Source organism: Psammomys obesus, unplaced genomic scaffold (genome assembly GCF_907164565.1).
Source record: "Psammomys obesus unplaced genomic scaffold, mPsaObe1.curated_primary_1811, whole genome shotgun sequence".
Lineage (NCBI taxonomy): Eukaryota > Metazoa > Chordata > Mammalia > Rodentia > Muridae > Psammomys > Psammomys obesus.
The window spans coordinates 57,087,027-57,110,361 of NW_026585895.1; the positions used below are offsets into that span (position 1 = coordinate 57,087,027).

At 49.1% G+C, this 23,335-nt stretch overlaps 2 protein-coding genes and 1 non-coding gene across 4 annotated transcripts; 1 reads left to right on the forward strand and 2 right to left on the reverse strand.

Moving 5' to 3' along the window:
* Window positions 1-256: 256 nt before the first annotated feature.
* On the reverse strand, window positions 257-4,526 carry Tor4a (torsin family 4 member A). 2 transcript variants are annotated; one of them, XM_055599817.1, is made up of 2 exons: window positions 4,351-4,526; window positions 257-3,372 (listed from the first exon to the last, which is right to left on the reverse strand). In XM_055599817.1, exon 2 carries the CDS (start codon window positions 3,348-3,350, stop codon window positions 2,316-2,318), a length of 1,035 nt encoding a protein of 344 aa, XP_055455792.1. In that variant the 5' UTR covers window positions 3,351-3,372; window positions 4,351-4,526; the 3' UTR covers window positions 257-2,315. The 2 variants fall into 2 exon arrangements, with proteins under 2 accessions (XP_055455792.1, XP_055455790.1); XM_055599815.1 differs by having other exon boundaries at window positions 257-3,635.
* Window positions 4,527-7,494: 2,968 nt separating this feature from the next.
* On the reverse strand, window positions 7,495-22,214 carry Nelfb (negative elongation factor complex member B). The gene is made up of 13 exons (XM_055599940.1): window positions 21,927-22,214; window positions 21,575-21,738; window positions 21,327-21,426; window positions 20,660-20,890; window positions 15,937-16,122; window positions 14,896-15,008; window positions 13,648-13,750; window positions 13,351-13,446; window positions 12,804-12,946; window positions 12,599-12,705; window positions 8,836-8,977; window positions 8,433-8,541; window positions 7,495-8,244 (listed from the first exon to the last, which is right to left on the reverse strand). The coding sequence occupies exons 1-13, from the start codon at window positions 22,026-22,028 to the stop codon at window positions 8,107-8,109; spliced, it is 1,734 nt and encodes a 577-aa protein (XP_055455915.1). The 5' UTR covers window positions 22,029-22,214; the 3' UTR covers window positions 7,495-8,106.
* LOC129671810 (U6 spliceosomal RNA) lies at window positions 18,993-19,095 on the forward strand. The gene has a single exon (XR_008719401.1). It is a non-coding gene; the product is annotated as a U6 spliceosomal RNA (small nuclear RNA).
* Window positions 22,215-23,335: the final 1,121 nt, after the last annotated feature.

The window sequence follows — 23,335 nt, forward strand, 5'->3', positions numbered from 1 at the left end:
GGATTTTGAGAAAGGGTTTCTCTGTTGTGCTAGCTGTCCTGGAACTTGCTCTGTAGTTCAGGCTGGCCTCAAACTCAGAGATCTGCCTGCCTCTGCCTCCTGAGTGCTGGGACTCTGAGTGCACAAGCCATCACACCCAACACCCAAACCAGGAATTATTAAATAGATGCTTAGAGAGAGGAGTTGGCAGGTGCCAGTATGCCTTTCTCAATTCATAGGTGAAGCAAACAGAAAACAAAAAGAAGACAGTCGATGGTTAGATCTGAACTGCAGTTTATTCACAAGCATGATTCAACCTGCTCAGCATTGTATGCCTGCCTCTTAAGACCAGAAATTGGCCTCCATGAAATTATTTTAGAGATGTACTGTTTTATAAATAAATAAAAAGGAAGCTTTGCATAGGTTTGGATATTCACTAAACCAATGTTCTGTATGTGTTAAGTGAATGAATACAAGAGACACATGGCTGACTAGGAGATACTTCTAGGTAGGTTTTCAGGTGACAATCGTGGGGGCCTTCTTGAGGAGTGCTGAGGACCCCAGCATCATCCTGTAAGGACTGACCAGCATCCCCACTCTGCAGGTCATGCATACTCAGCCTTTGAAGCATCAACTTACAAGTCCTAAAAGCAGATCAAAAACCTCTCCCTTCCCTGTGGCTCAGCAGGTGAACCTTAGTGGATGGAACCTAGCTCTTGGATTCCAGGTCTGGCTATCCTACCCTCAATATCCCTTTGTAACCCTCTCCAAACCTTCCGACTTCTGGGAGACCCCAGAGCAGGAAGGAATCCTAGGGCTGATCACTTCCCTGGCATAAGATCTCTGTGCAGGGCTCTGCAGGTGAGGGTATCTATCTACAAAATTCTTTTCTCAATCCTGCACCACACAGATCCTCAGACCATGGCTGGAGCAAGTTGGATGGGAGACAATGAAATGTGCAGGGCCTCCTTAAGGAGCCAGCTGGCTAGTGATCTTCTCTGGAGAAATCTGAACCTGGGTGGTTTTGCTGCAGGTCTCCCCAGTGTGGGGAAGGACACATCAGGCCCAGTGAGGGGTTCCTCCTCTCTAACCTCTTCTGGTGTCACCCCTTGCAGTGCCCCTAAGCCCTGTTTTTGGGTGCACCACTTTCTAACCCACAATGATGATCATTCACAAGCAAGGGCTGAGCGTAGCCACCAGGAGGCAGCACAGAAGTTGACAGAGCACTAAGAAGCCTCACGCCAAGAAAACTCCATGCAGATGGAGTTGAGAGTGAACCTGAGACACCAAAAGCTACAGGGAGTCTCATCCACACCTAACTGTGGTAGCCAGTAGGTTATAATGCCAAAGAAAAAAGATCTCCACATTCAGCCCAGAACAGGCAGGCAGAGGCTTTGTCTCCTTTGGTCATTCTTTGGGTACAACCAAGAGCCTGACCTCCTACCCTACCCCACCTCACTGGGCCTCAAGCACACTTGGTGCTTCCTGCAAACAGAGAACATCAAGGCTCTTTTCACTTCTACCGAGGCCATTGTTTGCTGTTACTCCAGAGCTGGTGGCAGGAAGGGGCCAGTAGAAGGAGAGTGTCCCTCAGCACTAGGACAGACTAAAGTCTAGTGGTCCTTTCTAGGAAAACCTGAGCTTGGGTGGTTTCCCAGGAGATCTTTCCAGGGTGGCGGAGACACATTTCCCCTCTGGAGGGGTCCTCCTCTATAGCTTCTGGTGAGCAGGAAGGACCCTGAAGCTTGTAGCTGGTTCCAAAGTATTATACATGTCTGTCTCTGGAGCTAACAAGCAGCTAGTCTCCAGAGGCTGGATCTCTGCATAGTCCATGCTCCAGGGCATCTGAGGGATTACACTGGATCCACACACTGGTTTGCACACACCTATCTCTCCCAGTGCCTTCTCAGGCCGGCCTGGAGAAGCATTCCCCCACCTTCTGATCTCTAACCTAAGGAGGCATTCAAGGGATGACTAGGTGTTTGTAAGAGGCATGGAGGCTGCCACATGTTCCAAAGGTTCCTACCATGCTACTCACCCTCTGAGATAATCTGTACCGTAAGTGCACACTGTCCCCTCCTAGGGTCATGGGAGGCCCTAAGACAAGATACTGGGAGCTGAGGAGGGAGACCAGGCTACATAAAGGAAGGTAGCTGCTTTCCTGACAACACTAGGGAATCTCAAGGCTCAGTGGTGGAAGAGGAAGTGGGGAGCTCACATCTGAGCCACTGCATTACCCCCCACCCCCAGCTCCTGGAGTGAAGCAGCTTGGGGGCTACAAATCACCTGACATCTGTGCTGTTTTTTTCAACAGTTCAAATGCCTGGGGCCACTGGCTAGTGTCCAGCATGTGCAGGCTTGTGCTGTAAGAGGTTAACCTTGGCTACGACCTGCTTGCAGCCAGTGATGGCAAACTCATGTCCAGCAACCTGGTAGTAGCTGAGCTGCTCTGCCAGATGTTCTGCCAGTGCCTGCTCAGGATAAAAGCCCTCCCCTGCCATCTCTTCTCGGAAGCAGTTGACCACATCTGGCTTGTCCAATAGCAGGAAGGGCACAATGGCTGCAGTGTGCCACAAAGGGTGTTCTCGGGCCAGGAGCTCCTGAAGGCTGCTCTGTAACTCTTCCTCCACCTGTGACTCCACAGCCTGAGTGCTGCCTGCACTGTGAAGGTGTGGGGGCAACATACGTGATGCGTTCTGCAGCACAAAGTGTGTTATCTCTATACCGCCAGTGCCACTTAAGAGTACATAGATAGCGTTGTGGAAATGGTACGAGCGCTGTGGCTGCAGGAGGTCATGCAGCTCATCCAGCAGCGCAGGTGGTAAGAGTTCAGCCTCATCTAGGACCAAGAGAGGGATCTTCTCCTCGGCCTCTGCCTGTGCCACTACATCCGCCACACGCTGTGCAAGCTCCTTTCGGCACTCCTGAACTGGGCGTGGCTCTGGACAGTGATGTCTTGCGTGGTACTGCAGAACCAACGCACCATCCTCCAGCACTGCGCGGAAGTGGTGTGCCAGGAGGCGCCCAACATGACTCTTGCCTACCCCACTGGGCCCATGCAGCGCCAGGAGTAAGGGATGACTGTGCACATGTGTAGCCAGGTAGTCCCGCAGCAGGGCCATGATGCGGCTCACAGCAGCTGGCTGACCAAACACGGAACGCTGCAGCGCCTTCTCCAGCCCATCGAGGTCATAACGTTGTGCATTATCGTCCAGATTCTCAATGGCATTGAGAACCTGGAACCCCACGATGGCTACAAGCAGCAGCAGACAACGCTGTGCACGGCTCTGGCTCTCTGTGCGGGGTCGGTACTTCCGTGAGGTTTCAGGGTAGAGCACTACCCGACTACGTCTGCGCCTCTTGCGGGGCATCCTGGAAGACAGCTCCGTCAGGCTGTCGAAGGTGAAGAATTTAGGTTGGTCTAGGTTTGCACGCAGAGTCCCCACGCTGCCGCTGGGCCTTAGAGCCCCCGTTTCGGTGTCAGGTTCGGTGCCTGGCTGCAAGAGGCGCCTCTTGCGCAGGACACAGACTCGGCGGCGCAGCTGCAGCACAGCACGTACCGGCGCAATCACACATGGTCCCTTGGCCTGGGGCTCTAGGCTAGGTTGGCCGCGGTTCATGGCGCAGGAGCTGTGCTGGGCATGCAGGTCCTCTCCCTGCAACAGGGGGATGGGAAACCTCCTGAGTCCCTGATCTTATCTTCTGGGGGTCACTTAAGGTGCTTTAAGGCCAAATACTGGCCCTGCTTCGACTTGCCCCACAGACCAGGAAGTCCCGCTCAGCAGGAGGGCCTCAATGCATGCAAATCTTGAGTCCTCCCAGAAAAGGCCCAGGCCTTGAGGAAGTGCGGGGGTGGGGTGGGAGGTGTATAATTTATCAGGCTGCTGACTTCCCTCTTGGAGGAATAAGCAGAGGATTTGGGGTCATACCGCCACGGATTAGGGGTGTAGAATGGTTAAACTGGACCCTGGACGCAAGCGCAAGCGCAAGCGCAAGCGCAAGCGCACGCGCACGTACACACACACACACACACACACACACACACACCAGCATCTATCAGACTGTCAAAAGTCTTACAGGTCCTAAGTAGGCCCCTTGTACCAGAGGACTCAGTACTCCTAAGAGTTGTGATTCTCCCCATACTCAGAGACAGTTGGTGGAAAGGAATGTGCAGACCAAACTTTATGTTTTTGAGTACCGACCCTAGCCACAACCTAGGCCTTTCAACCCACTCCCACCCCTGGGCCCCACCCATACCTTCCCAATGAATACAACAAAGCAGAAAAATAAAAAAGAGCAGGGGAAATTTTAGAGCCCTGACTATGAAGAGGCTGGCCTGAACCTCTCCAGTTCACCCAGTTCACCCCTTACCTGCAGCAGCTCAGACTCCCCAGCTCAGCCACTCCCTTCCAAGGCCAGGAGCCAGCAACTCAGGAAGCAGGAAATGCTAATCTTCCACCCAAAGGTTGAGGTGGGTGGGTCTGGCTGACCCAACTCTGGCTTGAAGTGGGTAGCGACTCCTGCAGGTCCCCAGGGACAGGAGCAGAGGAAGCTCTGGGGAGGTTTCCGCTTAGAAGCAAAGGAAGTGAGTCAGGGGTGCTGGCAGGCGGAGCTTGGGCTGAAGGGATCCGCCAGTGGGGGAGGCCTGGCTGACTGGCCCAGAACCCCTATCCAGCAGTTCACCTACTCTTGGTCATTGTGCCTCTGCCAGGGCATGTAGAGAGGGAGAAGCCCCTCCAGCACCTTTTCCTATAGGTCTCCTGGACTCCTGAAAGCTTAGTCTGCCCTCTACTGACCCTGCCTCTGCCGGGAGAGTCCTTTCTCTGAGCCAGCAAACCTGACTTGACAAAGGGACCCTAAACACCTTATTGAGGCACTCAGCTGATTGTAAACAAGTAGAAGGCAGGTCATTTGCTCATCTGGGTGCCACCTAACCCCTTTATTTTCCTCTCTGCTGCCCTTACTTCCCCTACTCTACCATTCCCCCCACCCCACCCCTTTGCCAATTCAATTAGACCTATAGGACAGGGCACAAGAGACAGAAAGTCTAGAGCTTGAGACAGAACCCCTTATGGCCAGGGTCCTTGTGAAGTGGGAGGAACACATTTAGAAATGGTCTTGGGCCAAGAAGTGGAAGACAGAGCAGCTTTAGACTTTCCATGGCAACCTGTTTGCCTGTAGCCCTGCCCACCTCCATTTTTGCAGGGATTGCTTGGATGGCTCCAGACTCCTCCCATTCTGAAGGAGAGCTGATTACTTCCTTGGCCAGCCTGGAATTCCTGAACTTTCTAGAACTTTCACAAAGTTCAAAGAGTGGCTAGGGTGGACAAGTGTGTTTCTAGATCCATCTAGAGGACTCAGCCTCACCCATGGCCCATCACCCATCTGCACTTCACGGATCGTGTAAAATGTCAGGGCAGGCTGACTGCGGAGGCCCTGGAGTGGAGGGTCTCTTAGAAACGCTGGCATTCTCATCTCTAAGAATTTTCTGACTCAGGAAAGGCATTGGGTCCTGAGGTAGCCGACCAGGCCCTTCAAGAAAAAGACAGAATAATCTCTAAGTGGGCCCAATGTTGGCCAGTCACTTTTCCAAGAGGCTGATCTGTCAAATTCTCTGGGGTCCAGTGTCCCATTCCAGGACAAGAACAACACCTGCTAAGGAGATGTGACACATTCAAGGAGCTCAGTCCCAGAGTTAATCTTTGCAAGAATAAAGCCGTCATAGACAGAAGGTCTATAAGCCCCACTGTCCACTCCTTGGTTCGACCCTATTGTAAAATTCAACTACAACGGCCCTGACCATGCCCACCACACCCTTCTCCCAAAGCTCCTTGAAGGCACACTTGGCCCACACTAGCAGAATCCAGCCACGAAGACCATTTTGTCTATCTCAACCCTGAGCCTCTAGTAGCTCTTCACTCTACCCAAGGACCTTGCCCAGCGGACAGTCCACTCATAGCTTCTCTGTCCACAGCCCAGTCCTTTCCTGTCTGCCCCATATAGCCCCTCACCATCCTGAGAACATGAAGCAGCCCCAAGAGCCCTAGTACCTGGACATTACAGCCTGCCCTTTCTGAAATGTCTGTGCCATGTAAGTAACAACTCTCTGGATCTGACACCCCACAAAGCCAGGGTATCATAAGTGTCTTACTAATGGATCATTGCCTTCACCCCAGAGCCATGTTTTTTACGCTTTTAAAAAAATCAAGCAGGCCAGGCCTGGTGGAGTACACCTTTTATTTAGCACTTGGAAGGCAGAGGTAGGTGGATCTTTGAGTTCCAGGACAACCAGAGCTACAGAGTAAAACCCTATCTCAAAAAATCAAAAAACAGGAGAATCTAGGAGCACTTTCCTCAGCTGAAGACCTGCATTCATGACCCGTGACTTCTATTCAGCTGGAAATGTAGCAGTGTTCCTGTCCCACAGTGTCCCACAGTGATCTGGCTATGGTGTCCCCCAGCTACCCAATCCGAGGGTGATGGAAGGCTGAAAATTCAATCCACTGTGGTGTGCCTTCAAGATTGGTGATTAGGATCAAATGACATTGTGGGAGAAGCACCCTCAGTCAGTCCCATGGCTTTAAAGAGAGAAAAGCAGACCCCCCCCCTCTCTCTTGCTCTCTTCCTCCCTCCCTTCCCCCTCCCTCTCACAATGAGGTACCTTATGCCTCAGGCCTCTGTCAGAAAGATGGCTATCATCAAATGCACCCTGGACTATGGACCAGGTCCTGAGCCAAAATAAACACATTTTCTTTATGACTCATCTAGCTTACAGTGTTACTTACAATTGAAAATTAAAGTAATACAGCCCCTTTCCCTTCCCTCAGCTTCAGGGATATACTCAACAGCTTGCCCCTGCCCCACCTGGTGACAAACAGCCAGACTAAGCCAGGCCATATATCATTCATTCACAACTGGAAAAAGCTAGGCATAGACTGAGGGCCCTGCCAACTACCCACACCTGCCTGATCCCATCACAGCTAAGAGGGCTTCCACTATGCTTCAGATATGCCTGTTCAGCCATCGTCTGGTATTTCCTGTCTTGAAGAGTACAGTAATGTCCACCTGGACTTTCCCTAGACACCCAGGGGATAACTAAGCTGCCAGAGGATAACTAAGCTGGATGTAAAGTCTGGTCTTCAGAATCACTCTATGGCCTAGGGCTTGTCCTTCTAGAAATTCCTTCACTCTGAAAGGAGTGAGAAACTGCACACCTAGCTGTTGGGACAGAGGTCAGGGCACCCTGAGAGGCCCTACACCAGGCCACTCAAAGCAGGGCTGCCAGGCACGAAACATTATACCCACCAGGCATGGTGGCACACACTTAGTCCCAGCATGTGGGAAGCAAAGGGAGGATCTCTTGAAAGTTCAAGGCCAGCCTAGTGTACACTATGAGCTCCAGGCCAGCCAGAGCTATCCAGTGAGACACTAGATTTAAAAAAAAAAAAAAAAAAAAAAAAAGAATGTTGCATCCACCCCTGAGCCCAGCAGAGAACAAACACAGACTCTTCACCATGGATTTATCAAAATGTGTTTTATTTACATAAGTGAAAACTTCAGCGTGTACACTCATAGTCCCCTACTCTAAGGCCAAAACATGTAGCTACACAAGGGTTTGCTTTTTGTTGCAAAGGTAAACTGAAGTGGGGAGCGGCAGGGGAGGGCTCTGCCTACAGATCTCAGTCAGCAAGGACTGTGCATTGACACCAGCAGATTCAAGGCTTTGCCTCCTGTAGACTCTCCACCTGGCTTCTGTGGAGGGTACTCTCCTGTGCTTGGATAGCAGGACTAACGAATTGCTTTGGTGAACCCAGCATACCTTTCTCCTTGGGCTTTATCCAGATTGAATGTGGGGTCAGTCAGGCCTCTGCCCACAGCCCTTGGAAAATTAGCTGGCTTTTTCTTAATCCCTACCACCATCATCTCTGCCAGGGTCAAGCAGGGGCCAAGTCCCACCCTGGCCTCCTAGATGTGCAAATAGACCACCGAGGACCTTTTGGGACTAGCTCCAGGCAGCAACTCAGAGGAGGGAGTACCTTGTCAAGGAATAGCCCTCAGCTCACCCTGCACTCCTAGATGACTAGGGCCTCCTTCCGCAGGGCACTACCAGAAACAGCTCACAGAGCCTCACAGAGCAGGCACATTGGGAAGAGGCAGCTCCAGGGCCGGCGTCTCTGCAGCTTGGGTAGGACTAGGCTTCCGATGATCTAGCTGCTCCAACTTTTCACCAAGCTGGGAGTAGAGCTCCTTCACAGCTTCCCCACTCTGTGGAAAAACAGACATGGGCATGCCAGAGGGGAGGTGCTATGAACCTGCATGGAGGAGTGAATCCATAGGCAAGATCAACCATGAAGAACACCACCAAAGGAGGCACCAAGGTCATACATGGCACAGCTGTAGCAGCTAGGCATTCACAGAACAATGCTCTATAAGTGGGAACAAAGGACACCCACCTGACCTGTGGGCTCCAGAGCCTTCTGCAATGCCTCCAGCTTGGAAGGGGCCACTCTTGGGTGCAAGTGGAGAAGAAGCCTCAGGACATGACGATGCACATTTTCCTTCCTGGAAGAGATCAGTGGGGCAGGAGGTGCCTACTTCCCTCCTAGGCACAGCCCACTCTGGGGTGACTGTGTCTCTTTAGCTTTTCCCACTCCACATAGAGGTAGAAGAGAACTGATCCCTGAGTCACTCCTAAGCTACACTCTGGAATTCTTCAGTCTAGCACTATCCCAGTACTCAAAGACTCACCTGCGGTCCTTTAGCATGATGGAGCTTCAATTCAATCTGACAGCCCTCCTAAGCTATCAAGGACAAGAACTGACAGGAAATGAAGGTCCAGTGGGGTTTGTGTCCTACCTTGGAGAGGCAGTGAGGAAAAAGCCATCAAAGAGGCTACTGCAGAAATCCTCCAGGGCAAATTCATCAGCCAGCAGTGCCAGGCTCCCAGTGAGCAGGTGGAGAAAGATGTCACTGAAGGCCAGGTCACCGAAGGTTTCCACTGTAAACACAACAGTGGTTCAGCCTCTGCCCTCAGGGACTCTCATTGTTCCAAGATCTGAACAGGACCCAGATGAGCAGTGAGAGCTGACCAGGTCAAGTAGATGGGTAGTCTGTGGCTCTCAGCTAAAGCACAGGGAAGGAAGGACGCTCTGTCCCACACTGGGGCTCTGGTCTAAACTGGCCTCCACAGAAAGTCCACACACAAACAACCAGAGACAGGCAGCCCAGAGGAGATTCTGCCAAACCCTGCAGATGACTCCTCAGGTAAAAACACAAAAACCATTGCCAAACTCCATGTTTAAACGCACCAAAGTAGGACAGATGGCTGAGCAATTGCAGATTGCTCACAAGAGCACCTGAAGTACAGTCATGCAACAAGAGATGACAAGATCCCACAGCCAAGCCCTGCCTCAGGAAAGATGAACAGTGTAGACAGCCTTAGTATCCATCACCACCACTCCTCACAACTAGGAGCAGACAGTGTTTGGATGGCAGACCTAGTAGATGCCACTTGAACTCACTGAAACGCTGGAATACTTCAGGGAGACTCAAGTGTTCTGGAGGCACTATTGAGAACAGACTATTGAATCTCAACTACTTCATGGCCTGCCTGATCATGTGCATGATCTCCACCAAGGGGCTGAGATGCTTATTCTTCCACCTTCAAATAACCATGACATTGAAAGACAGGCAAGCATGCACAATGGAAAGAGGCCTTACATCTGATTTGAGCCCACACAACACCCTGCTAAGACACAGGAACTCAGCGATCATCCATCCAGTGACACAACAGGTCTATTCAGATGTGGCCCTGGTCCTGTTCATTCTTAAAAATCATCTTTTTTGGGGAGGGAGAGGAAAGGGATGCCTACTAAACTGTTTGGACAAGACAAATGTTATGGTCTGAAACATCTCCTACAGGCTCAGGTTCTGGTCCCAGCTGGTGGTGTTATTTTGAAGAAACCTTTAGGAGGTAATAAGCTCTGGCTAGTGGAAGCAGGTCACTAAGAGCAGGAGTTTAAAGGTTCTATCTGGTCCTGATTCCAGTCACACTCTGCTTCCTGATTTGCTGTGACAATGAACTGCCTCTGCCACATGCTCCCCCACTGCTATGAACTGAGCTGCTCTACTATGTCTTCCCACCAATACGTACTGAAGCCCTCTGAAATTGTGAGTCAAATGATTTTTTTCAAGACTGGAGATAGCTCAGTGGTTAGAAGCACTGGCTGACTTTGCAGAGAACTCGGGTTCAATTACTAACTCTAGAAGGAGTTAGGGGTGAATATGCTCAGAATATATTGGTATGAAATTCTCAAAAAATTACTAAAAAAAAAATACTCTTAAGTAATATAGCCAGCAATTCATAATATGAAGAATGGATAGCCATACACTGATCTGACAAGCTCTCCATTTTCCATTTGCTCAAAAATTCCAAACAGAAAAGTTAAAAACTAAACAGAGAGAAAGAAAAAGACAGAGAGAGGGAGGGAGGGGGGTGGGCCTGGTGTGGTGCTGCATGCCTTTAATCCCAACACTCAGGAAGCAGAGGCAGGTAGGTATCTATGTGTTCAAGGCCTATCTGGTCTACCTGAGTTCCATGACAGCCAGGACTACACATAGAAAGCCCATCTCAAACAAACAAACAAACAAACAAACAAACAAAATAAATGAGTGAGTAAAGGCTACACAAGCCTGGAGACCTGAGTTAATTTCCACAAAATTGTCCTCTGACCTACACACACATGCTGTGGCATACTCAGTCACACACCCTGCACCCAATACAGAATAATACATATTTTTTTTTAAAACAAAAATAAACAAAATTAAAAAAAAAAAACCTGACTTCTACTATTATTAGAACTCATTCATATTTAAGATTAAGCAAGTTTTTATTCTTTTCGTTTGTTTGTTTTGTTTTGTTTTGTTTTGTTTTGAGACAGGGTTTCTTTGTGTAGCCTTACCTGTCCTGGACTTGTTTTGTAGACCAGGCTGGCCTCGAACTCACAGAGGTCAGCCTGCCTCTGCCTCCCTGCATTCTGAGATTTAAAGGCGTGCACCACCATGCCCAGCTTCATTTCATTTTATTTTATGTGTATGGATGTTTTGCCTGCATGTATGTTTGTACAGCATATGTGCCTAGAGTCCACAGTGGTCAGAAGAGAGCACTGGATCCCCTAGAACTGGAGCCAAAGACAGTTGTGAGCCACCATGTGGGAATCAAATGGGAGTCCTCTGGAAGGGCAACCAACACTCTTAACCATTGACCCTTCTCTCTAGCCTTCTCAAGATCTGTCTAAACATGACTGAATGTATACTACAGGTACATTTGAGGTAGAGATACCCCAGCCAGGAAGGATAAGCCACTGTGCCAATTGTCAGTACCATACCAGATGACAGACTGAAAACAAACGGTCAAGGCAAATCAAAGTTCTTACATCTGTCCCTAAGGTCTGCTCTGACCAGCAGAATATCCTGATGCCCTTAAAACTGGAGAGGGCATAGACTATAAAAGGAGTCAGTCTGATCATACCTAATTTAAGCTCAGCAAGGCTCACTTCAAATTTCCTGCCTCTAGAACAATAGACAGTAACAGACATTAAGTCTGAGTTGTTTCAAGCTGCTAAGTCTATGGTAACTTGTTGAAAAGCAAAGTAAAGGCTAGGGCAAGAAAATCCAGTGAGATGAAAGCCACAGAAACAATATGCACATGGCAAACAGGAAATAGATACACTAGTGACCTGGGCCGGGGGGGCAGAGATGGGGGAGGGAATCTCTGAGTTCGTGGACAGCCTGGTCTACAGAGTGAGTTCCAGGATAGCCAGGGCTACAAATTAAGACTCTGCCTTGAAAAACCAAAAAAGAAAAAAAAGAAACAAAAGAAGTTCCATGTTCATCAACAATCCTCTAAACTCCAGACAAAGGATGAGTCAACAAATGCCTGGGCCTGTCACCACAAAGACACAGGATGCCACTGAGGCAACTCTTCCCAATAAACCTGCATCTTTAGGTGGTTTTCCTTTTTCTGTGGTGTTGGGGATAGAACCCAGGGCCTTATGCATGCCAGGCAACTGTGCTATCCCTGAGCCCCACTATAGCACACAGCTTTACTACTGAAGCACCCACTCAGAGCTCCCGGCTTGTGATATCCCAGGTACCTGGGGAAAGTGGGCCCCTTGAAAAAGGAGATTGAACACCCAAGGAGTTGCTTTGTTCTGAGACAGGGTCTCTCTATGTAGCCTAACAGAAGGGCTGGTGAGATGGTTCACTGGGTAAAAGCTACACAAGCCTGGAGACCTGCAATCATTGCCTGGAACCCACATAAAGGCTGAAGGAGAGAGCTGGCTCTGCAGACAGGCTACTCTTAACTCACAGAGATTCTGCCATACCTGGCTATAAATGTATGAGTCCCTTCTGCAAGTCACAAGACCCACTAGCATCTCTCCAACAGAGCTAAGCCCTGTCATTCAAACATGCACAAAGACTGAATACTACTGAGGTGAAGGGCAAAAAATGGAAACCAGCCATGGGGTTGGAGATGAAGGCACAAAGACAGTGGTACAGCTCAGGGCCCAGAGGCTCTGGTCACAGGGGGCAGGAGAGTACAGCCAGCAAAACTCACCCAGTCCAGGCAGCAGGCGCAGCAATGCATTCTTGTTTCTCTGCTTGGTGATGTGCAGGACGTAGTACAGCCCCACCTCACAAGCCATGCGCTGCTCCTGCAGAAACCTGTATGCAAGAAGCCAAGGCCTTCAGTCAGCCCAGCCTCAGCACCTGCACCACAGTCCCAGTCTAGCACCTCCCCCAAACATTGCCACAGAGCTTACTTGGTGAAACTTTCAGGAAGCGTGTTGGGGTATGTGACTGGAGCTTTCTCCTCAGCTGGAAGCTTCTGGTCTACATTGAAAGTGTAGTCATCCACCACAAAGGACATGAGCATTGGCAGGAACTTGGTGATGAGTTCTGCCTCCTGACAGAAGGAGTGTCTGAGTCCACTAAGGTCCCATAATCCTGGCTGCTTTCAATACACACCCTAACCTACTCTGCCCATGAACACCTTGCCCTTAACCCACCCAATAAACTTTCCTTAAATCCAGCTTTCTTGGACCTTCGCCCCCAGAATACCTCCTTCCTGTTTCCGAAGACTCGTGTCCAGTGCTATGTTCTTAAAGCCCCCACCATGGCTGTACCTGCAAAGTTCCTTCTGGGCCCCAGTCCCCATAGAATAGCTATCACACTGCAGCCAGATATACCCAAACATCCTTGATGGGTGTTCTCCTAAAAAAGACTCTAGGAGTGGAGTTTTTGCTACCAGAGGGCCCCACCCTCCTACTCCCCATAATTAGCAGAAAAGGAAGAAAGTAGACCCCATACCATCTTGGGCTCCTTGAAGACCTGGCTGTCTATTAAGTCCCACGCACCTTGGCCCAGCGCCAGCAGCCTAAGTAGGAGGAGGAGGTCGGGGCTATCCTAAAAAAAGATAGAGGCCTCAGCAAGATCCCAGAAACTGTGTCATCCTCTAGTTTCACTAGACAAAGCAGGGCCTCTGCTTTCCAGGGCTAGGACCCTAGGACAGGCACCTATGTGTCAATACCCACCTATAGAGTGAAACCCAATTTCACAAGTGGACAGTATGCACTTTGCACAGCCACCAGCCATGACTATGCTCACCCTGGGCAGTGTCTCCTGGCTAACCAGCTCCTGCAAGTGCCTGATGGTGCTCAGGGACAGTGTGTTGATGGCAAAGGGGTCGCACAGGATCATAGACAAATCCCTGGAAGGAATCAGACCTTGGTATAAATTGAGAATCCTGGCTACTCTGTCTCTAATAGCTGCAGTGCCAGACCCACTGAGGGACAGCCACAGGCTAAAATGCAGGGCTTAGGAACTGACCCCAGAGAGACAAGTCTCTCTGTACTGAATTCATAGTTTATCCATAACTTACTCACAGATCTTCTAAACTACAGAGTTAAAGAAAAATAAAAATGCCAGGCAGTGGTGGCTCAAGCCTTTAATCCCAGCACTCGGGAGGCCGAGACAGGTGGATATGAGTTCCAGGCCAGCCTGGTCTACAGAGTGAGTTCCAGGACACTCAGGGCTACACAGAGAAACCCTGGCTCCAAAAATAACAACAATAATCCGCCGCCCCCCCCCCCAATACGCTAAACTCACATTATCTAAAAACCCTGACTCAAGCTGGGTGTGGTGGTACCTGCCTTTGATATCAACACTCAAAAGGCAAAGGCAGGTGGGTCTCTTCGAAGTCAGCCTGATCTACAGAGTAAGTTCCAAGACAAGCAGAGCCACACAGAGAAACCCTGTCTCAGGCGGGGGCTGGGGGGCGGGCACCCTGACTCAGAGGCAAGCAGTGGTGGCACATGACTTTAACCTCAGCACTCAGGAGGGAGAAACAGGCAGATCTCTGTGATGAGTTTGGGGCCAGCCTGGTCTACACAGTGAATCTCAGGTTAGGTGGGGCTACATAACAAGACCCTGTCTTAAAACAGAAACAAAAACCCTAGTTGAGACTCTAGGTTTAGCCAGGGAAGAATATAACACAGAAATGTGGCAGGGCAGTGCTGCATCTTCATGCTGAGCACAGAATGCTGGAAGTTAGGCTTGAGTACCTAACCCAGTGCTCACACCCTAACTTGCTATAGACAGCAGCCCCCCTTAAGTAAGCTTCCTATATTGGCTCCCCCAGAAACAACAGGCCCCAAACTCCATGCAGAGGTATGATTTCTTTTGCTACTGAGACTCATTCTAAGCAAGGATTTAGCACTCTGTTAGCACCAGGCAGTGGGCCTGGTGGCCAGCATGACCACCCCAAACATTCTGGAATGGGCTCTAACTACCAATGGTAGACAGCAAGCCCCATGGAATGCCTGTTTAGGGATCCCTCACAGAGCTGACTCTCACCCCAAAACTTGTTCCTGGCCCTTCTTCACGCCATCAAGAAATCCCTGTAGCTCCCGGGCTCTTTTGCTGTCCACAAACCGTTCACGGATGCAGGCATCCAGGCACCAGGTGAACTACAGGAAGGAAATATACAATCTAGATATACCCAGACTCTCAACTGTCAGTCAAACTCTGCCATTGCCCAAATGGCTATGGGAACTGCAAGGCCAAATACAGAAGAGAGACAAAGATAAACACAAGCCAAGGTCTAAGACCCCACCCTACGCCAAACCTAGGATACAAAGGGGTCCCTGGAGAGGACAGAGAAAATGGCAATTAGTAGAATGGGGCCATGGAAAAGGCTGGGCAACAGAGGTCTTTAGGCTTAGAAAGCCAAGGCCACAAGACCAAATTTGACTTGTCACTCAATCAATAGGTATTAACAAGGAAAAATAAACATGTTCTGTACTCATTCCCCAGTATATAGAAGGGAACATGGTATGGACTGAGACACCAGTGAGCTTTCATGGGGAACCAGCAGTCTATAGGGATCAGGAGGCCTCCCTAGATCCCAAAAGTAGCAAGGATCAAGACAGCACATGAAGGAGGCATAGTTGTTTTCCCTGAAAGGGAACTAGCCAGGGCTGGCAGCTGGATGGACATGTTATGGCAGGTATGTGGTGTTGATCAGTGCTAAGCAATACCACATAGTACCCAGGAGATAGTCTCAGATGTCCTGTGTTCTTAGTGGGAGACAGATGGAAGGCAGAAAACTCCATTCCTAGATCACCTTAGTGCTGGCCAGCAAGAAACCCTAAGGAGAAGCCAGGATCCCAACAGAAAGATGGCCAGAGGGCCTGCTACTTACAGCTACAGAATAGAGGCTGGAGGGCTGGCTGCAGGGGAGACAGCCAGGTCTCTGCAGGCCCTGTCCACCCCCCAGCGCTGCTGAGGAGCACAAAGCTGGTAGTCTGAGAAACAAGCTTAGATGTGGTCAGTAGATCATTCCTGAATTAATGAGGAGGAGGACACAGAAGCACACAGGTGGGCATGCAATGCTACCTTATGGCAAGGATCCACAGTACAGATGTCACTGACGTCCAAGTCATGCAAGGACATGAGCAGCTCAGCTCGTAGTGTGCAGTAATGCACATTCCTGGTCCGAAGAAACAGTGTGCGCAGGAACTGCAGCACCATGTCATATAGCTTCACATTCTTCCCAACCATCTGTGTTAGCTTCTGTACCACCTACGGGCAAGACAGACAAATAGAGTCCAAAGTCCTCACCCCAACAGGACAGGCACACCTTTAATCCTAGCACTTGGGAGGCAGAGGCAGGTGGATCTCTCTGAATTCTAAGCCAGACTAGAACTCACAGATCAAAGTTCCAAGACAGCCATAAAAAGACCCTCTCTCAAAAACCCAAAACCAGAATAAATCCCGATGCCAGCGCCACCCAGGCAGTAACACACAGGTGCCCAATCCTGCATACAGAGCTGGCCTCTCTTTTTGGCCTAAGATATTTCTTTCTCTACCATGAAATGTTAGCACCATATTCCGGGGGTCAGCTTCTGCTACTCAAGGTGGTATTCTTCCTAGGGATACCCCAAAACGCCCTTGGTCTATGATCTACTGTGATTTTAAGCACCTGCCTGTCCCATTAAGGGGTAGGTTACTTATCCTAGAAGCAGTTCTGAGAGCCAAACAGAGCCCCAACAGAGACAGCTCAGGCTATAGCTACTGCCTCTGGACCTAGGTTAAGGTTTATGAAGCCACACTGAGATCTCTGCTTTCCTGTTGTCTTTCCAGACTTATGGCTATGACCACCCTTGTTCTAACACTAATACCAGGGCCAAAGAACAAAGACCAGGGCTCCTAACGTCAAACCACAAACACTAATATCCAGCCTTGTACTCTAGGCAAGGGCCATGCAGGAACACCAGTGTCTATTCCTTTAGCAGGTGTCACTCATCCTATCTCTACCCAAAAAAGGCAAACCACAAAGTCCTGCTCAAATAGCTGGGGGTAGTGCACATGCTTTAATACCCACACTCAGAAGACAGAGGCTGATCTCTGAGTTCAAGGCCAGCCTGGTCTAGAGAGGGAGCCCCAAGACAGCCAGGACTTCACAGAGAAACCATCTCAGGAAAAGAAAGAAAAAACAAAAGAAAACTTGAGCCAACACAAAGAAGTTTCACTCAGCTGGCCACGGTTAACTGAGTCTCCAACCTATGGTACAAATGGACATTTGGGGTAAAGATATCACTGAAGGGGTGGGACTGGGGATGAGGAAGGAGGCTACAGCTGGGATACATAGTGAATAAATTTTAACAAATAATCAATAAAAAAAAGGGGAAAAAAGATATCACTGGAGGCCCAAAGGCATCAGGTCAGACTCAGCAAGTAGTGAGGTCGGTAGGAGGAGGTAAAAGGGTGGCAAGAGCCAGTAAAACTGGTCTGGCAGTTTCTTTCTCCAAGACCCCTGCTAAGAACTCTTGGACTGACCTGGATCTTTATCTGAGGAACAAATTTTCACTGTTGACATCACTCGAGCCATGTGGATGGTCCAAAGTTCTCCCATACACTGGGTACAGAGCACAAACACAATCTAGCCCTGACACAGAGTGTACCAGCCTCATACATGACCAGCTTGGGACCACCTGCTCATAGGCAAGACAGCTTTCCTACAGTCACAACTGAGAGGATAACACACTAGCCTGGTGTCCTCAGTGCTGTAAAACCACAGAGCACTAACAAGAGTTACCAAAGTCTCCAAGAGGAAAAACAGAATCATCAAAGGCCATAAATTAGACCCATCTGCAGAAACTGACAACCGAGTATCAAGAAAGGTCTTTGGCACTTAGGACTATAATTCTAAAACTAGCCACATGGCCCAGAAGTCCAATTACATCAAAAATAACAAGAATGAAATTTAGGAAAGGAAAGGAAACCTGGAGAATATAAGAACTAGTCCAGTCAATACAGGACACTGAGCTGAATCAGACCTGCTGTGGCTGACATGTCAAAGCAGAAAGTCAAAAAGGCCTGGGGATCTGAGAGCCAGAAGAACCAAGAAAGAAGCCAGAATACCACTGGGAGCTAGACAACTAGAAAGTGTGTATACCTGAGCCCAACTTGCAAGTCTGTTCTATTATTCTCTAACTTAATTCACTTGAGACAGGGTCTCTCACTCAACCTGCAGCTCAAAAGGTTTGTTCGTTTTCTTTAAGATTTATTTATTTATTTATTTATTTATTTATTTATTTATTTATTATACAGCATTCTGTTTGCATGTCTGCCTGCATGCCATGAGAGGGCACAAGATCTCATTATAGATGGTTGTTAGGCACCATGTGGTTACTAGGAATTGAACTCAGAACCTTTGGAAGAGCAGCCAATGCTCTTTAACCTCTGAGCCACTTCACAAGCCCTCAACAGGTTTTATTTGATTCTGTCTATACTGGCAGGCCAGCAAGCCCCAGTGATTCTCCTGCCTCTGTGTCCTCCCTTTCAGCACTGGGGTTAGCCATACGGGGCTTCTTTTTGGGTGTCAAAGATCTAAACTCAGGGCTTCATGAAAACCCTGAGAGCCATATTTCCTTTCCTTCTCAGCATCCTTTTTTACTCCTCTGTACATCTGTGTTTATGTGCATAAGAACATAACTTTTGAAGTCAACCCAAGACAAGTCAAGCAAGTCCTCTTACAGTAGAAATCAGTGCTGTCTGTGGCTATCACCAGGAGAAATCGGAGGTGGAGAAAGACTGGGGAGACACGGGAACAAAGCATTCTGCCTGACGATGGAGAAACGTTTAGAAGGAGTACATAAATATAGGAAGGAATACACAAGCATAGGGAAAGGCAGGAATTGCAGGAACCATAAACCACTCAAACATGGAAGCCACCAATACCCATGATGGAGCTTTAAAACCCAACTAGAGCCATGAGCCACACAAGGCTCTTATGTCATAAGCTTGAAAAGCTCACCAGACTTCTAGCTTTAGTAACTCCTCAAATGAAAGCAATAAAGCTAATACTGGTTCATCAACTACAGGTTGAAAAGACAAAACCTTGAATGTATTAGGTTAAGAAAAAAACATCAAAAGCAATCTCATCTTGCTTGCTTTGGCAGCACATACACTGAAACTGGAATGATACAGAGAAGATGAGCATGGCCTCTGCACAAGGGTGACACACAAATTCATGATCCATTCCATATTAAAAAAAAAAAAATCTCATCTATTTTTGCCAAAGTAGGCACTAGGAAATTTCTGTTGTTCTTGTTGTTGTCTTGAGACAGGTTTTTTTTCTGTGTAGCCTTGGCTGTACTGGACTCAATTTGTAGACCAGGCTGGCCTTGAACTCGCAGAGATCTACCTGCCTGAATGCTGGCATTACAGGTGTGCACCACTGCGCCCAGCAATACTAGGAAATTTTGAATGACTTATATAGCTCTATCTTTCCACTGACCAGTACCAGTCTAAAATAAGCTAGTTACAAAGTCTTAAGAATTAGCAAGATAGCTAGTCGGGGTGGTGCACGCTTATGATACCAGCACTCAAGGAGGCAGAGGCAGGTGGATCTCTGAGTTCAAGGCCTGCCTGATCTACAGAACAAATTCCAGGATAGCTAGGACTACACAGAGAAACCCTGTCTCAAAAGCGGCAGGATGTATCACTGGGTAAAGACATCTGAGGCCAATCTGACAACTCAAGTTCAACTCTCAGGATTCATATGGTATAAATGACTACTGGGCAGTAGTGGCACATGCCTTTAATTGAAGCAGTTGGGAAGCAGAGGCAAGTGGACCTCTGAGTTCAAGGCTAAGGCTAGACTGGTCTACAGAATGATTTCCAGGACAGCCAATGTTATATAGAGAAACCCTGCCTCAAAAAACCAAAAAGACAAAAAAGAATTGACTCCTTCAAGTTGCCTTTTGATCTCTGCACCATACAGTCATTCACGCACATATACAATAAATAATGTAATGGAAAAAAAATTTTCAACAAGCTGGGCATGGTGGCACATGCCTGGGAGGTAGAGACATGCAGATTTCTGTGAGTCGATCTACATAAAGCAAGTCCAGGATAGCCAAGGCTACAAAAAGAAACTGTCTTGAAAAACAAACAAACAAACAAACAATCCTCAACATAAAGCATACTTATGGGCTAGGGAGATGGCTCGGTGGTAAAGTGCACATGCTGCTCTTCCAGAGGAGCTGGGTTCAATTCCTAGCACCTATATCAGGAAGCTCACAAACAGATTCCAGCTCCATGGGCATCTGACACCCTGGCCTCTGTGGGCACATACCCACACATATGTACACACCCATAGACACAAACATAATTAAAATTAATTTTAAAAATGTTAAAGATGTCACTTATGAGCCAGACGTGGTAGCCAGCCCAAAGCCAGCCTACTCTAAATAAGGAGTTTCAGGCCAGTCAGGGCTACATTGTGAGATCCTGTCTCACAAATAAATAAGTAAGCCACTTATGGCAAATTTGAATTTAGAATAATGCCAACATCAGTATTAGGTAAAAAGCGGGATTTAGTGCTTTTCCCTTTGGTTTTTTAAGATGAGGTCTGCTATGTTACTCAGGATGGCCTCAAATTCGCAGCAATCCTCCTGCCTCAATCTTCTACCAACCAATTTTACTCCAGTACAAGCTCATGCTTATAGAAACAGACTAACCTACATACAGGGAAAAGACAAGTAAGGAGGGGGCTGGCCACACACCCCAGGGAGTTATCTGCCTCCCCTGAGCAGACCCTGACTTCCCTCACCTCTCCCTGGCGCCTGGTCTTGGGGGAAGGGCTGAAGAAGTTGTGCAGAACAGAGAGCTCCGTGCTGAAGAGTGCGCTCTCTTTCTCCAGGATATACTGCTTCAACAGTGGTGAGACTTCATCACCAAAGAGAGCTTGGTTGTCTTGCCAGATCTGCCTCTTCACTTCCACAGCACATGCCCGGTACAATTCCTTGTCAGCCATCACCAGCTTCAGCTTCTTTTCAGGAACCTACACAGTAAACACCACAGCTCCCTGAAAGTGGTCCCTGTGTCCTCCAGGATAAGTCAAGAGGCTTCAGCTGCCCACAGAACCTGTAGAGCCCAGCCACACCAACAGTGGCACCTGTGATGGACCTCCAAGTCTTAGTAGGTGAATTCAGATACCAAGAATTCCCATAGCCCTCTTCTAGGAAAGACCCACCCTGAACTTAAAGGGATAAATGTGTTTATCAAAGGATAAATGAGCCACCCTTGGTTCATCCAGAGTAAGTCTGTGATAAAGGAAAGATGCCCACAGCTTGCTGGAGGGCAAGTTCACAAAACTTTCCAGGAGCTAAGCACCTGTGTGCACCAAGCTGATAGTCTGATTTCCACCAACCAAGGCAGGCTAGCCAAGCAGACTAGATCACAGGCTCATTGACTTCCCTGGGAGGGCTGGCTCTCACCTTTGGCAAGTGTTTCATAACACACATCACCACTGGTTGTAGGGATGGCATCTTGACCAGAGAAAAGCTCTTTTCCAGCAGGTCTTCCAGTTTCTTGTACCTGGGCAGATTTTCACAACTGAGAAAATGGGTCTCTACATGCAGGACACACAGAGGAGTCCCTCAAACACATTCCAGGTAGGACTGTACAGCCATGGGAAACATAAATACGACCAACAAAGATAAGCAGCTCCCCAGTAGAGACCCACCTCTCCTCTGCCTTTCCCTCAGAGGCAATAGCTGACACTCGTTCCAGCAGTTTGTCACGTAGCTCATCAAACACTGACTGATGAAATTCCAGCCGCGGTGTCCCGTGTAGGTCCAAGAAGGGCAGGGCCGACTGCAGGGAGGGCAGCAGCACGCCATTCTCTGTCTGGGAAGCAGAGAGTTAACGCGTACGCATTAGCCAAGCAAAAGTCAGCACCAGTACCATTGATACCTTGAGTACACTGGTCTGCTGTGGGCTCTTAGCTCAGAACCTCCAGTGCCTCCATCCAAGCGTAGGGAGCGCACAGAATTGTGTCCGGCTTCCCCACAGCGGTCCGGGCCCCTCCCGCCCACCTGAAATTGCTCAATAGCCTTCAGCGGCTCGGTGCAGTTGGTCAGGGTCTCTTTCAGGTCCTCGCCATTGGCCACGCCCAGGTCCTGGAGCCCCGCGAACATGGCCGAGGCTCCGGCTGTTGCCCGGCCGTGCACCCCATCCCCCCCGCGCTCCCCTGGAGCCGTCGCGGACGCTGATGGAGCCCCAGAAGTCCTCTCCACGGTGCCACGGGGAGCCCCCAAGCCCCGTTCACTCGCAGCCTCCAGCGTGGCCAGTTCGAGCCAGCAGAACTCCTTGCACTGGCCAACACCTCCCACTTCCGCCCTTCACTGTCTAGGTCCAGCAGCCAATAGGCCCCGGGAAAACGCCGACGCCGCGCGCAGGTTCCGGGCAGTAAGAGGTAGTTAGTCTTTGCGCAAGGGGCGGTGCGGGATGACGCAACCTCCTTTCAAGAGACTTTGGCCACCCTAAACTAGCTACTGCCAGTGCTGTGAAATTTGCTGCCTTTAATCTAGGCCTAGAGATAGCAGGGGAGGGGGGGTTGGAGTGACAGCAGGCTTTGGATATGTGGTAGAATCACCTACGTTATGAATTTGAAAACTGACTTGTATACAAGTACATTTTATAGCGCCAGTTTGTTTTGGCTTTTTATTTCTGTGTAGCCCTGGAACGTATTTTGTAGACCAGGCTGGCCTCGAACTCAGAGATCTGCCTGTCTCTGCCTCCCAAGTGATATAGCACTTTTCTGAAGTTTTTTTTTTTTTTTTTTTTTTGGGGGGGGGTGTTTGTTTGTTTGTTTGTTTGTTTTTTTAACTTGTGCCCACAGGGGTAAGGCACAGTATATGAACTTCATTTGGACTGAAATCTGAATATGTCTCTAATTGGCACTAAGGGTGCTTTGCAAGAGCTCCGAGTAAGCACTGGGAACTACACTTTCATTATAAGCTTGTGAAGACTGAGGTTTGAGCTAGGGTCCAGGTTGCAGTGTCCCTTGTTCTTGGCTGGAGGGCCCTCAGGCTGTCATGTGTGTAAGCTCTTGGGCTCAGCATTTAGCTCTCTGCAGCCTCCCCACTGCTCCAACGCTCACCATTTTATCCGACCAGCTTCACACACACACTTCCAAACAACACACCTCTCTCTTCATGTGTCTTTGCTGCTGAGGTTTGCTCTGCTACAAATTCCCTGCTGCCCATCACATTCTTGACTATCTTTGGAAGCCCTTCTCTTACTGGCCCTATAGGAAGCCCTAAACAGACTCATCAGCATGACTGAAGGGCATTAGCTCCTGTTCAAGTGTCTGGCACTAGGATGCCTGGTGATGTAGCTATAAACAGAGTTCCTATTCCCACTGAGGCTAAGTTCCTCAGGCCAGGACTACACACTTCTGCCACTGTTTTTTGCCAGCTGAGCAGCTCCACAAAGGGCCCAG

Bases quoted from the DNA above. Each gene is read 5' to 3' on its own strand.
- Tor4a (XM_055599815.1), bottom strand. From the start codon at position 3,599: ATGAACCGCGGCCAACCTAGCCTAGAGCCCCAGGCCAAGGGACCATGT.
- Nelfb (XM_055599940.1), bottom strand. From the start codon at position 22,028: ATGTTCGCGGGGCTCCAGGACCTGGGCGTGGCCAATGGCGAGGACCTG. The intron at 12,947-13,350 runs GTATGGGGTCTA...TCCTTCTGTCAG, and splicing joins TCTTCAAGGAGCCCAAGATG to GAGGCAGAACTCATCACCAA. The intron at 12,706-12,803 runs GTAAGCTCTGTG...TCTTGCATACAG, and splicing joins CTTCCTGAAAGTTTCACCAA to GTTTCTGCAGGAGCAGCGCA.